The sequence below is a fragment of the Strix uralensis genome, chromosome 6 (genome assembly GCF_047716275.1).
Source record: "Strix uralensis isolate ZFMK-TIS-50842 chromosome 6, bStrUra1, whole genome shotgun sequence".
In the NCBI taxonomy this organism is placed as follows: domain Eukaryota; kingdom Metazoa; phylum Chordata; class Aves; order Strigiformes; family Strigidae; genus Strix; species Strix uralensis.
The window spans coordinates 3,640,532-3,656,313 of NC_133977.1; the positions used below are offsets into that span (position 1 = coordinate 3,640,532).

The 15,782-nt window shown below is 45.0% G+C and overlaps 1 protein-coding gene across 16 annotated transcripts in view; it reads left to right on the forward strand.

The window, feature by feature from the left end:
* The first annotated feature begins 10,817 nt into the window (after positions 1–10,817).
* Positions 10,818–15,782, forward strand: part of LRRFIP1 (LRR binding FLII interacting protein 1) — a 114,600-nt gene continuing 109,635 nt past the window's right edge. For all 16 annotated transcript variants that reach the window (XM_074872547.1, XM_074872549.1, XM_074872548.1 and 13 more), the window contains exon 1: positions 10,818–10,993. In XM_074872547.1, the coding sequence (XP_074728648.1) occupies positions 10,904–10,993 (90 nt within the window). In that variant the 5' untranslated portion in view covers positions 10,818–10,903. The remainder of the gene's footprint in view (positions 10,994–15,782) is intronic.

Consider the following 15,782-nt stretch of genomic DNA (forward strand, 5'->3'; position numbering starts at 1 on the left):
TTTGATAGTGTCTCAGTCCTGCTGTCATCCTGTGCTGAGGTCTGGTGGCTTTAGGGCCCTGAGCCGTGCTGAAAGCCCACAGTGGCCACAGGCCACTGCTGACCTGATGTAAAGCCTCTGCTGCTGCAAACTGCTCTATATATAGGCTCTGATGGGCTGCCTCTGTATTGCCAGGCTTTCCGAGAGCGTTGCCCATCATCTTGATGCTGTTGCAAAGCCAACACTGTGTCTATTGTGAGCTCTGGCTAGCTGGACAGAAGTGAGGTTATGGTCAGATTTAGACAGCTGGCAATGGGCATGCAGCGCCCAGAATTAATGGTCATAGAAATGCGGCCTTCATTATGACCTTGCCTAAGTGATTTTGGCTCCTGGACCAGCTGTCGGACAGACAACTTGTCTCTTTGCACCACCAACTTCAAAGGAACCAGTCACTTGTGTGTGAGTATATATAGCATGCCTTGCTTTTGGGATATAACTATTTTGGTTTAGCTGGTGTTGCTATAAATGAGCTCACTGATCAGAGCCCACCTGTGGTCCTGACCTTGCTCTTGCAGAGCAGCTCTCTTCACTGTTCTCCTCTGAGCAGGGCTCCAAAATATTGCGTGTTGGTCTGGGGAGCGCCCAGCTAGCTTTGAGAGAGGTGGGCATTACTGCCTCCACTGAGCAAGCTAGCCTAGCCCTTGTCAGCAGCCAGCAGATACAAAGCCTCAGAAACAGTCTGGGGCTCTTCTGTTTTTAAAAGCCTATTTGTTTCAAGAAGAAACATCTGAAACTACAGTAAGCAAAATGAATTCAAAATAATTGATCGATCCAGAGATCACAACAAATCCTGTTCTCAAAATTGTTCATCATTCCTGTGCTGTTAAATGTGTAATCCCTTCTTTGCATGATGGTTCTCATAGAAAACATGGGTAAGAAGTTAATCACAGAGGGCTGGCTTGGAATGGAAATGCTTTTTCTAAGCATCCTGGTCTTTGCTGTTTCTCCTGCTCTGTGCCTGCAGTAATGTCATGAACTAGAGTTCAGCTCCTAAAGCCTGAAGACCCACAGTAGCCCAAAGAGCCAGGGTAGCCCACTTGTGACCATACAGGCACAGTTTGTCACTGCTGCAATGGAGCAGTAAAAGATCATTTTGTCAGTTTTGAGAGGAGGAAGGGTTGTGCCTCTGTAAATGAAAAAAGATGGGGCTTCTCACTGTTGCAGTGATAGAGAGTTAAGAAATATTTTGAGGATTGGTGCAGTTGTAATGATGAACAGATCATTTACACTGAGGCCCCAAACTGAGCCTGACATGAACTGCTTCAGGCTTCTAAAATACTAGTCTTCCTGTATTAGTTATTAACATCAGTAAAACACTCCAGAGATTGGCTTGGATACATTAAACAAGCTTAATATTAATGGCTCCCAGATGATAAGTGATGGTGAACATTAGCATGTGTTAAAGACTGAGGAGGGAAAATAACTACTGATTACAATAAACATTTTAAATATAGTGGGATTAAATTACAAAAAGAATACAAGTGTGAACCACAAGAAAGGCTTTCCTGTAGCATTGGCTGCTCCCTGTCTGAAGAGACAGGTACTATTGTTTATGCCTTTGAAATTACACTTGATGGGTCACAATAAATAGCCTTGGAGCATAGGGATGTGCTGAGGTGAGGGATGTCTGCCACACACCTCCTTACTCTTCAGAAGAGCCATGCCCCGCAGAGCTAGAGACTGTTGCAGGCAGCTGCCTACCCACACGGGTTACCTGCTAGTCACAATCCCTTGTGATTTGTAGGGGATTTCTCAAAACTTAAAAGAGTTGCTATGAGCAGCCCCAGCTGCAGGTGCTGAGGAGATACGAAAAGTAGTCGGTGTTCCCTGTTAGTTCATGGTGCAGTTCTTGCCATATGTCTAATAAGTACATTGCAACTTTTATGAAAGGTACAGGTGGCTTTCTTGAGTAAAAATACATGCATCGAACATTTGGCTTACCCACAAATTCATGTTCTCTTTTACTCAACAGACCTTGGCCAGGAGGACCCCCCTCCACAAGTCCAGCCCACCTTGCCGAGAGAGCTGCAATGCAGAGACCTTTGACTGTAGCTTGGGTACCTGACTTCAAAGGAGGACCTGGCTCCTGAAGGGTATGGAAACGAAGGAAACAGTTCTGTGAAATAAGAGACATCATTATCTAACCAGGTGCAGGTTTTGCAGCATTTTACATGTTTAAAGCACTTAAGTGCTCTCTTCCATGTGCATGGTCTGGTGCCTACCATGAGCTCCGTGTGCTACTTTTTTACCAGGGGTGTATCACGTTTGGGATGGACCTTGACCTCTCTGATCAACTTGGTGGCAACTGGTCAGCTGGCTTAAGCTATTAGTCTGGGCCCAGCACACACTTACAGAGTGATCACACATGTTCCCTTAGGAAACTAGGCTAAAAATGGCTGTAGGTGGTACCTCTCTGTGCAAAGGGCCATATAGGAGCACACTGACAGCCAAAAGTTGCTCCCAGCTCAGTAATCTCCCCCAGAAATGTTTCATCTATCTGTGTTTGTGAGACATTTGTAATGAATGCAACTGAAAACAGTTTGATGATGCTTGGAAACAGAAATGTTTTAAGTAATGCTGTCTAGCACAGACTTGGAAAGCTCGCGTGGGTGTGAACATAATTTTTTTTCCCCCTGGAGTCCCCACCCAGCTTTTGGGTGTATACTACAGATATGTTCATAGGGCATTTTATGATGGGTTCTGCCTCTCCATGCTTTACAGCGGGCTGGTGGCCACATCGTAGTCTTGCTTTTTCAGGTCACATCTAAATATTTGGCTGGTTTTCAGCTGGTTCTCAGTCTCATGGACTGGTTGTTACAGTCGTGGTCTGTAAAGGCACAAGAATAGAAATTATTTCATCTGCATGAGCCTGAGTAACCTCATTTAACGCCAGTCACTGCTGGAAGAGTAGTAAAGCAGTTGTTCTGTTATGTAGAGGTGAAATGAGTCATCTGTTGCCAATAATCTAGGCAGAAACAAAGATGTCTCGGTGGGGAACCATTATCTGCTGTTACCTAGAGCAACTCCTTTTATAATTGAAAAATGTATTAAAAATTATTTTGGGAATTTCTAATTAGTTGAGTTGAGCCACTAACGTGCTCAGGATGTTTCAGAAACTTAAACTAGTAACTGCCCCAAAAAAGGCCACCACAGAGAAGTCTCTTTCCTGCTTTTCCCCTCTGCCACCTCAGCTACAAAGTCAGGGAGGGTGAAAACTTCTGTAGAAACTGAGGTCGGTCAATAAAGGCAGTGTCTGTCAATCCCTGGGGAGATGCTTCCTTCTTGCAGTGCCTAGCCCTACATGGCTTAAGGCTGGAAACCCTGCAATAAGTAGCTATATATTGAGTAGCTGTCCTTAGGGAAATGCATGGCTAAGAAAGGCAGAAGGCAAAAGAAAGGAAAAGGAGAGACTTGTGGCTGAGACCATTCTGTTGCTGCCTCAGGCATCTGTTTCCAGCCTGGTCCTTGACAAGCCATTCAGCCAGCTATGGAAGTTGGTGGTTTTGAGATGCAAGCACACATTTTCTTTTCTGTCCAGTTTGGGGTATTCAGTGCTTTCTTTCCCTTCCTTCCTTCCTTCCTTCCTTCCTTCCTTCCTTCCTTCCTTCCTTCCTTCCTTCCTTCCTTCCTTCCTTCCTTCCTTCCTTCCTTCCTTCCTTCCTTCCTTCCTTCCTTCCTTCCTTCCTTCCTTTCTTTCTTTCTTTCTTTCTTTCTATGTGCAGCTGAAATGAAAGCGTTCTGCAGCAACTCATTGTGATTGGGAAAAAAATCTTCTTTTAATTGTTTCTACAGTCAGAGTGAAAACTAAACACTGGAGAATTTGACAACACTTGCCTGACTGTTTTGGCTCTTTGTTGATGGAGAACAGAGGAGCTAATTCCTTCACATTCCTACAGGGAAGGATCAGAAGGGTTTTAGTGCCATAATAATTAAAGCTGCGGAAAGCCCTACAGGAAAACTGCAGAGCACAGTAACTGCTGCAGGGCTGGGATGGGGTGCAGTAACTAACGGATGGATTGGCTTGGGGGTGCAGGGAGAGGCAGAGGGCAGGGATAGCACGCTGGGCAGATGAGTCAGTCCCACATGCCATTCATCAGTCACTGTGCATGGAAAAAGAGGAATGCTAGGGATGCCAGAAAAATGTGTTATGACTTAAAATCAGATGCACCAACACGCTGTAACATCTGAAGTGTTTTGTCTCCATTTCCTCTAATGGTTTGTTACCAGTATCTTCCTTCACTTCCCAGTTTAGCCAAACTCCTTTATTTCAGGAAACTATAATGACCTGCCTTCCTGCCCTACTAGTGATTATCACAGCTGGAATCTGAAATCCTTTAGCACCAGCTTGGCTTATTTTAGGTAAGCCAGGAATTACTACCTGACACCAGTGGCTTGCTGCTGTTCTGTGTAGGTGGGTGACGGGAGGGGTGACAGGAATTGGGGTAGTGATGCACAGCTTCAGTTCATAATGCAGAACCACGAGACATCAGACACAGGTGCTCGTCTGTCTGATGTTAAGTGGTTGGAACTGTTCCCTGAGAAGAGACGTGGCAATTTTTCATTTTGCTATAAAATAGGTGAGTGGAAAATACCTTGTCCCTGACAAGCATGAAAGATGGTTAGAAGCAGAGCATGGCTAAGTTCTGCTGCACTTGAGAAAAGGGATGTTTTGCCTCTGATTTGCACTTTGGATGAATCTGGATGGATTTCCACAGGGACAAGAAACAGCACCTCCCTCCCCCTCTTCCGCTCCAGCTGAAGGAGTTAAACTGTGATGTGATTTCACATAAGTTTTCCAAAATATTGTTCATGTGCCATTTTACGGAACAGCATGACTAATTAGTGCAAGCACTTGATCTGCTACAAACAATTGGTTGTTTTTAGACCATGTGTTGTGGCTATGTTTTACCGCAGTCCAAAACAACTGAAGTTTAAGAAAACCTGGAGGGCCTGATTGGAAAATGTGGCTCAGCTTAATTCTGCAACATTTGGGACAGGCGTGGATGAGGCCACGCAGCATGGAGCAGACAAACCACAGGGAAAATCAAATAAGCAGACAGCGTCGAGCCCTTGTAGCAAGGCCACGTGATTCCTCGCTCTCGTGTCTACGTGCTGTCAGCAGTGCGAGGACACTGGCACAATGGCAGGAGGAATGCTTTCATATATTAATCCCAAAGTGATGCCGCAGCCAGTTCCTCAGCTGCTTTAGCTGATGTAATGCATTGTTTTCCTGAAGCCATCCTGATTTCATCTGGCTGAAGGACTAAGTAGTTCAGACTATTTTTTTGGACAGATGTAGAGGCTGTGTTCCCAAATTAAATATATATATTGATCTTTTACCTGCCTTCTGCCCAGGCTCTGGGAAGCAGCAGGGAGTATGCAGGTGTTGACACTGTAATACCCAAGTGTCCCGCAGTCCAGAATGGGTTTTATCCCCATAGCACCTGAGGTATGAAATGGTGAGTGGTTTTAGGCTAGGTGGAAGAGATGTATGATGTATTTTTAGAAGGCTCTTCTGAAAACAGCCCAGGGCTCTCTTAAAACTTTGCTTTTTTTACACGGCAAGAGGGGAAGCCAAAGGAGGAGAAACAGCCAGATTTTGCAGCTCACTGGTGCTGTGGCAGGCTGTGAAGAGCAGATAGGAGCACAGACAGCAAACGGCAGAGCGTAACAGGCCGTCTTTGTGAGCCAGGCGCAGCAATCGGTTGCTGTTCAGCAGCCTAGGACAGGTTTGGCTCCCTGCAACTACAGCTGCTGTGGAGCTGGCTTCACTGTGCTTCGTGCTGAAACACTCTGAGCCATGGCGTGTCTGCTGCTAATTAGATTAGGTCCACAGAGGCTGCATTGAGTGAGTTCCCATTTTTAGCCTGAGGTGGGCAGTTTTCGTCAAGCTGGGTGACAGTTTGCAAATTGTAGGTAAGTTCCCTGCCTGCCACAGCAATGGAGAGCTTGCACCCGTTGGCCTGGGTAAAGGCTGGCTTACATCCTCCAAACAGGAACATCAGTGGGGCCAGGACAACCTCGCTGGGGCTGCTGCGGTGTCAACTGTGATGGATATTCATGTCTCAAATTTAGTGTCAGGGCAGAGTGGTGCCCTGGGTGGTGTTTGGGTTAGAGCTCGTTAAGGCAGACAGACTCTCAGTATAGTGCTTACCACGGACTTAACATACTTCACCCCAGCTACCCAAAAATTGCTTTTGGATGCACGTCCAGAACTTTGGCAAGAAACTTCTGATTTCCAGGCTACAATTATATATGGCCTGTTTAGCTGTATGCTTTTGTTCGAACTTGGCTCTAAGCTTTACATAGCATCATCCCCACCCCTTTTCGCCAACATAGTTTATAGAAAAGAGATGCAGTTGTTCTGCCTCTGGCTAGACAAGTCAACCCCGTCTCACCTCAGGAAAGGTCCTCCTGCTGCTTATGCTTGGAGCTTTTCTCTCTATGGCTATTCAAGTTTGAGTTCTTCTTAACATGGAAAAGCAGACTCGCAGGCACCATTTTAGGTAAGGTCTTGTGGATGGTTGTGCAATGGTATAAATATTTGCATTGGTAGACCCTTACCTGAAGTGCTCTAACATTAAATGTAATTCTTTGGTGTTTGTGTTGTGATGGTGGCACACAATCAACCTGTGATCAGTTTATGACCCCAGAACTTCCTCCTCTTCCCTCATTTACACCGATGAGATCATGAATTTAGTCCTTGACATGATATCTGTTGTCTGCTTGATTTCATTCCACTTGTTTCTCAAGTCCTTAACCTCTTCCTATTCTTGTATGACTTTATCCTTCTTTATTGGTGATGCTTCATAACACTGTGTCATCAGCATATTTCATTAGTGCTGTCCTACTTGAGTCAGGGTGCCAATGAAAATATTAAATGAAATCAACCCCAAGCTTAACCTTTGAAAAACTCCCTCCAAAGGAAGATTCTTCCTCAACCTTGAAAGGGATCCAATTCTGAGACCTTGAGATCCCCAAAGTGGCATCTTCAGTGACCTCTGAAAAATTTACAGATGAAAAACCATCTCTCACGACATACCAAGGTGACTAGAGCAAGCCAATAAGTCACTGAGAGGTTCTGGCAAGATGAAGACAACAAATAGGCGCTCTTCAGAAAAAGAACACCTCTTTGTATAGAAAGTTGCTGTTGGTAATAAGGCAACAAGATAATAATCTGCTGCTGTTGTGGGATATTTTTCTTTTTCCAGTCCTCCTAAAGCTTGGCTTGGAAGCCCACCACTTTATGGACTGTATTCTCCTTGGGCAACCCAAGCTCATGGATCTATTTTCTGGACCACCTGGGAAGGCAGTTATCAGTTAGGGCTTTGCTGTGATGAGTCACTGTGTAACTACAAGACCCAGGCTAGACACAACGAAGCTAAGCAAGGTTCCCAGTGTGCCAGAGCTCCGCTGATGCAAATAGTGACTCTACTGACTTGAAGAGATGAAGCGACAGTAAGGAATCTCATCCGGACAAAATCTGCATGGACACTACCAGTCTCCTGAGCCCTGTCTTGACACTGCTCAAATGCAGCAACAACATCTGAAAGCCTTCCCCGGGAGGTGTGATTTGCTGAGGAGGATCATCTTGGGCTCCTTAGGACGTCTAATAAAGTACAAGCCCTTTAGTTGCACCACTGTTTTTTTCTGCTGTATTTCAGTGCCAGCACATACTTGTCTGTGATGTAATTTTTTTCCATTAATAAATCCACAGATCCTGCTGGATACCACTGCTCTTATGTTTGCAAAATGTTACAATGCTAATGGAGCTCTGCTCGTTTCACGTATCTTGACAATATGAAATACTAGCCTCCTAAGTGTAGATTTTCCAAGGTATTGAAGCGTCCAACTCTCCTTAGACTAATGGATATCTTGTTAAAGCTGTCAGACTTCACTTCTGGTTTGGCAGATGCCGTGACCTTATGGTGGAGCGGAGAGGTGCCCTTGTGTTTTCTTTTAACACGGTCACCTAGCCACCGGATTCCCCTACCCCAGGGCTTGCTGCTAATAGAGATGTAATCATATTTTGCTGCACAGAATACAAACCCATCCATTTTATTATGTAAAAGCGGTCTGTTGAGTACACCAGCAGCAGCAATTTTAACAGCTGATTGCTTGTTCTGATCCTCAAGAGTGAGGTTTTACAAGATGGCTTGGTTTAAGAGCAGCACAGAAGGAAAATTGTATCTTTGGGGTGTGCTCTGCATGAAACGGCCTCCTTGTACACTGGATATTGGAGAATGAGGTACGTATTATGCACTTAAAATAGAGCCCTTTAAAACTGGCATGAGATACTTAGTCTTGTCCGAGTATCATTAATCACAGTTATGACTCTCAGATAAAACGAGCCTCAACTTCATGTTTGTTGTTAAAATAAGAAATGTGCATTTCAGTATTTCATTTTCAGCTGCACTCACTGCACTTCATAGCGTAGCCAAAACTAACGTGTTTGAATCATTAGTTCATATTCATTTGGACAAATTCTGTATGTATAGTATTTTTATAACAAGATGGGTTATTTTGACTGTATTAGAAGAAAAAAATTACTATACGTGTCTGGAATGCAAGACAAAAGAAGGATTTCTTACACTGCAGCTCATGTTTAATGTGATTTGAAATCTGACCGCAGTCACCCAATAGCTGCTTCTCTTCCAATTTCTCTGCTTTATTTTTTAAATATATTTCTTTCTTTCTTTTTTACAAAGCCATCTCAATAGAAGGTTTTTGGACATAAACCTAGCACAAGCCTCAGTTTGGCTGTAAGGCCAGGCCTCTCTAAGGCTTTCAGCCAGTAAGTCCAAGATCACTGATGCAAATATTACTGCACCACTGAACTGGAAATTCCTTGAATGGATACAGTGATGCAGCTGCGCAGGTGGCTGAAATCTCTGGGTAATACAGACCTAAAAATAAGGCACTGCCCCGCCTCTTTAGCCAGAATCCCTCAAAGGGCAGGGGCAAATGCAAGGATAAGGGCTCAGGGAATGAGTTATGCAGAGCCTGGTTAGTGCTAAGCCAGGTCTTGGGGAGGTGAGGTTAGGTTGGAGCTGAGATGGCTGAGGAAGGGAAGCTTTTGGGATATCTACGAAAGCCAGACACAGCAAGGCTTTGCCCGTGTAGCAGAGTCAGAGCTCACTTTTAAGGCCCCTGCTCTGCCTTGCAGAGCAGGTACGCTTTTTTTCCACTTGTGTGGGGTCAGGGTAAGCTTGATGCCAAATCTCAGGATGTGACACACTTGTTTGTAATGCCCAGGTAAGGTGGGGAACTCATCTATCCGCTTCTGCTGACAAAATAATCATTTGTTTCTTGTAAAGATCTATAGTCCCAGGCGTAAGAAGCAGTATCAGTGCAGTACCACTACCCAGTCATCAGATGAGCCATGGTTTCCAAACCAACTGTAACGTGAGTGGTGCACGCACAGCCCAAATGCTGTCTGAAAAAAAGAGTTTTTGGCTGCTCTAAGAAGGTCATAGACATTGAATGAGAGCTGGAGCGATGATAGGGTGAAGGATGGGGTGGGCTTCGAGTTCCCTCTTGAAATGGAGGAATTCCTGTTCAGGCTGCAGATCCTGGAGCTGAGAGGAGGGGACCTGCCTGATGCGTGGCTGATCTGGAGGACTTTGTTAGGAGTCCTCAATTACTCATCTACTCTGAAGTCAGTGGCTGCACCTCAAAGGTCTGGGCAATCTCTTGCCAAGTTCAGACCCAGCATTTCCACGCGCGGTGCTGGGTGCTGGCAGGCAGCGCGCTGCGGAGGAGCAGAGGGCCATCACACGGAGACAATCGCTTCAGCACAGGCACCAGCTGTAAATAGGCACCTTGATGTCACTTGTATAAAAAGCAGCAAGTGAGAATTAAATAGATTCTGAAGAACAACTACCAGCCTGGGACTGATGGAGGGCATCTATCACCTTTAGGGGAAACAGATTCTGCTAAAACTAGGGGGTTTTTTATTTTCCTAATACAGCCACCAGTTGCTTTATGCTCTGATACATGTCCACATGGGAAGAAATATTAAACTGCTTGACACAATTTTGAATTTGAGGGTGACCCAAATCTCGGTCGTTGTACATGAAAACTGCCAGATAATCATTGGACTGACCAGAGCAGGCAGGCGTTGCCTTTTACCTTTATCAGGTTTGAGTCAATGGCAAAATTAAGTCATAAAGATTAAATGCAGGTCTTTGTCAGTAAGGGTTTTGCAGCCCTTTTTTTCTGCCACACGTCTGTGTGATGTGTTTGGTGTCCTGAGCTTGAGAGACTTCTAATTCATATTTAAGGAATTACTGTGAAAATTGAGGTACAAGGGCTGTGACAGGAATCCCACAGAATACATGCTCCTTGTCAATGTGAGTTAATTAAGCACTGATGTATTTGACACTAGAATTAATCGCATCCACTTACACTTGGTAGGAAAATTCATGGTTGAAGGGATCCCCCAGGGCTATGAGGCCGGGTGAGGGTGCAGGGGAAGCCCCCCCGCAGGTTTACAGCTGGTGAGGTTTTGGCGCCCGTTTCCTCGATTTCAGGGACATTTTCTTCAGCTTTGCGGGCAAAAGGCCTCGGGAAGGCAGATCACCGGCGGGCTGGGAAAGCCGGGGAGCCCGGCGCTGTGCCCGCCGCGGGGAGGGGGTCCCCGGCCGGGCTGCCCACGGCTGAGGGAGCTGCTGTAGGCGCAGTGTGCGAGGGGGGGTGTCGGTGAGGGGCGTGAGGCGGCGCCCGGCCCGTCCCCTCAGGGCGGGGGGCGGCGGCGCATGCGCGCGGCGGGGGGCGGTGACGGCCGGGCGCTTCACGCCGGCGAGCGGCTCGGGCGGCAGCGGCGGCGGGAGGGCCGGGGCGGCGGTGAAGGAGCGGGTCCGCCATGGGGACGCAGGGGGCCGGGCGGAAGCGGCTGCCGAACCGGGAGCGCCTGACGGCGGAGGACGATGCGCTCAACCAGATCGCCCGCGAGGTGAGCGGCGGGAGGCGACCCCCACTTCCCATTCTCCCTCTTCCCCCCCTCTCTCCCTCCTCATCCCTCTCCCCCAACCGCCGCGCAGGCGCCCCCGGGCAACGGGCACGACGGCGATTCAAGGGCAGGTTGATGAAACGCGAAATAAAAATCGCATTCGTCTCAACGGTGCCGGCCTGTTTTATGATCCACCGCTTAAGTCTGAAGCGCTTAAAGTGTTCGTCTGTGAGGAAAAGGGCGTGCGGTGCCAGCCCCGGCAGAAATCCCTCCCTGCTCCAGCCCCTCCGTGAGGGGAAATTAATTGTCTCCTGCTGCTGGGGTTGTATTAATGACCGAGAACCAGAAAATAGGCCATTCGGGCTTTTTATGGATACGTACAAATGAAAAAAAATGTAAGCCAGCAGACTGTAAGGTGATGCTAGGTGTAGGCATAAGTGTACAATCCAACTTGGAAACTGGCTTATATTTATATTTAATGAGTTAGGCTTGCTGATCACTAAACACTGCATTGTACTTGAGCTGACTCTAAACAGTTAAAACCGGCTGATGGCTCTTTTCTTTCTACCTCCTTATTCTTGTTGTGTACAGTTGCATTGGTTCAGTGGTGAATAGGATGACATGAATTTGTTTTTTACGTTTACTGAAGCTGACACAAGTTGTTCTGCATCCTTCCTCCTGCAGTCTTCCAGCAGGGGAGATGGGCAACCCCAACCAGAGATGGGGCTAAGTGGCCAGGGGGTTGTTCTTCACCTTGGCTGAGCTGATCCGATGCTGGCTGCTGCTGAAGGTGGCCATCCTCTTCCCCTAGCATGGGTTACGTGTGCCTCCTCCCTGGTGTTAGTCTGACCCCAGGATGGGTTACAAGATAAATCAGTATTCTAGAAGATATTTCAGTCTCTCTTGGTTTCCTTTCCTGAATCACAGTTGCAGGAGGATCAGGTGAATGTTAACATGCAGCTTATTTTTGGTGGCAACTGGCTGTTAGGTTGAGTTGGACTAGTAATGGTTGAACTAGATGATCTTCAGGGTCTTCTCCAACCTAGATGATTCTGTGAGTTAGCTGTAACAGTGTGCACCTTGGATATTATCACTAATGGCAGCCTTTACATGGGAAGCCTTTACTATTCTTGTGTACCATTTTGAAGTGGTTTGTAGCATCTTTGGAATACATGGAGTAGACTAATTTCTGTGTGATTCGGATAGCGTGTTTCCAGAAGTCAGATTTTTGTGGCAGTACGTTGAGAAGATGAGAAAGTTCCTAGGGCTGGAGTTTGAGGTAGGAGGACAAGAATGACTCATGTCCTGGACATAAGATAGCAAGTAAGAGTGATTGTGCTGTCTATTAATGTTTGAGTCAGGATGACATCCTAGGAGTTGCTTTGTGATGAGGGTTTAAATTCCACAACTGTGTCCTGGCTGTGCTGTCATTTGATCAAGGAAACCTCAATCTGTAACAGGGGGCCTAGGGTGGTTGTTCTCTGTTGCACATTTCTCTCCCACTTCCACTTTTCTTTAGCTTATATACTGCTTTTCACTGTATTGTGCAGTGATTTGAGGCCTCAAATATTGTGTTGGTTTGTGTGTTGTTTTTCTTTTTTTTTCCTTCTGGGGATTGTTTAAAGGACAACTCCATTTGGTCAAAAAGCCCAACACAAGCATGTCTTTTATCTTTTCCCTTGAGTGCTAAAACTGTGAACCGCCAAGTTCAAGGTTCAGCATTTTCCCATATTATTTTAACTCTTTGCGTTACTCTGTCTTGGATTTTAGACACTTACAACAGTTTTGTCGTTTAACTGCCTGTTCTCCACACAAGGGATCCCAGATGAATCGTTCTGTATGATCTAAAGAACTCTTAAAAATGCAAAGTAAGTCTTTTGCCTCCTCCTAGTAAAGATGCTAAGAGTCTTCGTGTTAAGAAGGGTACAAGGGTTGCTGACATTTTGGCTCTTCCAGCCTTCCTTGCAGGCATTTAGGCAAAGCTGAGATGTCGCATTTGTGCATAGGTTTTCACTCCTCTCTTTCCTTTGGTCTTCCTTTGTTACCCAGAAGCCACGAGTGTTTGCAAGTTATTGACAGATTCTGGAATCTCATTTTGCTGTGTTCAAATGGGAGCCTAAAAGAGCATCCAAACCAGATTTATTCATAGAGGTACTTTACCTTGGGATCTCTGGAGTAAGTTGAAATGTGTGCATCTTCTCTCCTTTTGGTTTTCCTCAAAAACGGTTGTGCTGCCTTGATGCTTTCCAGTTTTATTTTGTAATTGTCAGAATATCTTGAAAGATCAGTAGTTCTTCTATAAGGACACAGTAAGACTCGTAAAACTCTCTTAAACTCCTGCCATTCGAAGCGTAAATATTTTTGAATTTGCAACCAGGATGTCTTACTGTGTCTGTGCAGTCTTGCATAGGCTGAAAGAGAGCCTTGAACAGTGAAGAAGGCAGTCCTCTCCCCCGTGGGTTGTGAGAATGGTCTTAAGAGGAAGTAACTAAGCAAGCGGAAGGAAATTGTAAAAGTGAAGGATATTGTAGTGACAGGGTTTTAGTAGCAGTATTAGCTGTGTTAAGCAGTGGTAGTAAGTTTTAATGTTTGAGGCAATTTCTGAACTAGATCAGCTGCAAGTAGTTTATCACCTTGTCTAGAGCTGTTTCGAGCAGAGGCAGAAGGTACAGTTTCTGTAAATGACCTTGTCCATCAGAGAAGAGTAGTACCGTACCACTAAATCTGGCTGTGGAGTTTCTGACTTGCACAGTAATTAAATGGATGGCAAATATGTAAATCTAGTTAACACAAGAACATGGTGTTCTGAGTTCCCAATGGACACAGATGACTGCCACTCAGGATTTGCTGTAAGCACACCTAGCTTGTATGGCTGAGGTTATTTTTTTTTTCCCGGGTGTCAGCTCTTACAGATGAGAGCAAAGCTGATCAATGATAGGCTTGTCCGCTTTCAGACTCGTGTTGACGCCAGTAGATTATTCTGTGTTTAGGTCAATGGAAACTTTTGGGCTATTTTATTCCTCTCCATGAATACATGCCAGCAGTGTTTGCAAAATCTAGCAGTTTGATACTCCTCACAGTCAGTGCCAGCACGGCCAGCAGTCATTGCGTACGCGTACTGTGCAGGCATCTGTCTGTTCCCTCCGACTGGTGTACGCGGCGTTCGGGAAGGCAGAGTACTGGCCTCCTGCTTTTTTCCTGCTTGTGTTAAATGGGTTTGATGTGATAACTTGAGACGTTGTTTCTAGGGATTTTTTTTTTTTTTCCTAACTTCCACTATGCTTTTTGCTAGCTACAGTGATAGTTAAAGCGTTACATGAGCAGAGAGAATTTTGCAAATCCATTGAGGAACTGCCATTTGTGTAAAGGAGATTTTTGTTACAGGCAGATTATATTAACTAATGGGGTTTATTTTCTTGAATGAGGAAGAGCAAGGTCAAGGTAAATTTCTTGTTTTTATTAGGAAAGCCATTTACACCTTGTTCTGCTAATGTTTTGCAAACAGATGTGTGTTACACTGCTTAGAAAAACAATCCTGTCTTGTGTAGTCTCTGTGCTAGAAATCTTCACTTTTTCATCCAGCAATTTATAGAGTAGAACTCTTTAGTAATTAATTAGAAGTTAGTAATTCAAGCAACATAACTTTATTTTTACCATTAAAGAAAGGAACGTTATGAGGTTGCTTCTTCACTCTTTGTACGCTGTATGTCACTTCCAGAGTTTCAAGAACTGTCAGCTACCTACTTATACATACATAATTACTACTTTTTAAATAACTGGCATGATCAGTTAATGGACTGTAAATTTGATTGCTTCACTGAAGGTTTTAGTCTGGGTGTTAACTTGCATTCTTAGTGATTCAAATATTGGGGTGTTACACTCCTATGAAGGAGCACAAAGTGTAGCTGACTGGAAATAGCTCAAAATGCATGTGGAATCAGTCAGCCAGCTTTACTGGTTACGGTAGGAAGGCACTAAGTAACTTCAAAAGCCTAAATTGGAGTTTCAGGACTAGTGAAGAGGTGCTATGATCATTGTATGTGGAATCTAAAGGCCTGGCTTTTGAATTGAGGGCATAATTTGGGGGAGAATTCTCTGGTTTATGCAACAGTTTGGTTCACTTGCATAAATAGGGATGGAAACAATTTGGTAAAAGTCGAAGCTAAAACAAGCAGAATGGATATTTATATATGGGAATGCAAGCCACACAAACTTTTATTGAACTCTCATGTAAACCAGAGCATTTAAGGCAGCATATTCCCTAAGGATGTGCTAGGTAATGCCTGTGTAAGGTCTGCGTGTCTCATTAGTATAGTGGTGGAACTTTTTTGAGCAGTGTTTGGCATTAGAGCTGCATGAGGACTTTTGGAAGTCAGATAAATATTCCAGGAGAAGCCCTTAGAAACAGTCTTGTTTTATGTACAAGCAACTGGTGCTACTTGACGTATTTTTGCATTTCACTACCTTCTGCCTTTATGAGCGTTAAGGTATCAGCTCAAGAGAACAAATGATCTGAAAAAGCATGCTTGGCTGTAGGTCTGTCTTCTAGAATAGAAAGTTATCAAAGCAAGGGATGCTCTTGGAGGCTTTGACTCAGCCCGGTTGACCTAAATATAGGAAGGAAGGAGGACTTTGCAGGCAATGCTTGCCACTAGGGTGTGGAGAATTATTCCGAAACTGAGATAATTTTATGTGGCTAATGTGTTCTTCTTCCTCAAACATTCCTTTTTCCTAATGTTTTACGTCTTTATATCCAGCAAATGGCATTGGCATCACTTATAATCTTTCCCAT